The 1,102-nt window shown below is 32.3% G+C and overlaps 1 protein-coding gene across 1 annotated transcript; it reads right to left on the minus strand.

Moving 5' to 3' along the window:
* Positions 1 to 597: 597 nt before the first annotated feature.
* On the minus strand, positions 598 to 900 carry LOC136033479 (ubiquitin-related modifier 1 homolog). The gene has a single exon (XM_065714227.1). The coding sequence runs from the start codon at positions 898 to 900 to the stop codon at positions 598 to 600; it is 303 nt and encodes a 100-aa protein (XP_065570299.1).
* Between the last annotated feature and the right edge of the window lie 202 nt (positions 901 to 1,102).

A 1,102-nucleotide genomic window follows, 5' to 3' on the forward strand; every position in this document is an offset into this window, starting at 1 on the left:
TACTGAGGCAGTTGGCACACTTTCGCAATTAGACATACTAATGCAATAATACACAAACTCCACAGTAATGCACTCTTGACATTCTAATGCAATTAGAGGAAGAGCTGTTGACATACCTTGACTAATCATAATGTACAACCTAAGAAAGTATTACATTTTTTAATTGCTTTTTGACTAATTTTTACATCACTAAAATACTTACAGTCTCTGAGTCTGTCTTACAGTCTTACAAAATTTATAATCAACACTTATTCCATAAAAGTCCCATAAGAAAATTCAAGAACCCAGAAAAGTAAAAAGAGAACAATTTTGTGAATTGACACAGACATTGGTGCAATAAATTTTGCTGATATTGAGCTTAATAATTCGACGTTATCCTGTAAATAAATACAAATAACTATTTTGCAGTGTTTCTTTAAGTGGCATTCTTCATCAATGCTGATAGAAATAATATATACAATCGCAACACTAGATAGGTCTAACCATTGCAATTTTAAATTATATTTGCCATATTTGCCATATTTGCAAAGAATTAAATATATACATATATAAATATAATATTCCACTGAATACAGAAGTACAAAAAAAATATTCCAATTATCCACCATGAAGGGTTGATATAAATGTAATACAATCTCCACTTTTAACTACATAATCCAACTGACCAACCAATTCCCAGTCCGAGTCATTGACCAGGACCAGTATCCCAGGCCTGACAGATCCATCTTGCACAAACAGTTCTGGCCTTTCTTCCAAAAGATTGTCTTTTAGCCACAAGATTAGATTCTTCACGGTTTCAGGCTCAGAAAACGTAACATCCTTAGACTTTTGTTTGCCAAAAAGTAACTCAAGACCTCCACTAAATTCGACTTTGACAGTGATTACAGAGCTTTTATCCATTATCTGAAAAATAAAAAATATTGATCCTTTCTAATTATTATAAAATTTGTCATTCTTTCCAAATAAACACTTAAATAATGATCAGTTTTAGCTTCTTTATTTTTTTTACCTTTTGTTTTTGGTAGATGGCGATTTTGGGCTAGCACAGCTGCAGAGCCCATCTACCAAGTTTAGCTTGATAGTGCCCAATATATGTGTGCTG

The sequence above is a fragment of the Artemia franciscana genome, chromosome 12 (genome assembly GCF_032884065.1).
Source record: "Artemia franciscana chromosome 12, ASM3288406v1, whole genome shotgun sequence".
Classification (NCBI taxonomy): domain Eukaryota; kingdom Metazoa; phylum Arthropoda; class Branchiopoda; order Anostraca; family Artemiidae; genus Artemia; species Artemia franciscana.

Bases quoted from the DNA above. Each gene is read 5' to 3' on its own strand.
- LOC136033479 (XM_065714227.1), bottom strand. From the start codon at position 900: ATGGATAAAAGCTCTGTAATCACTGTCAAAGTCGAATTTAGTGGAGGT.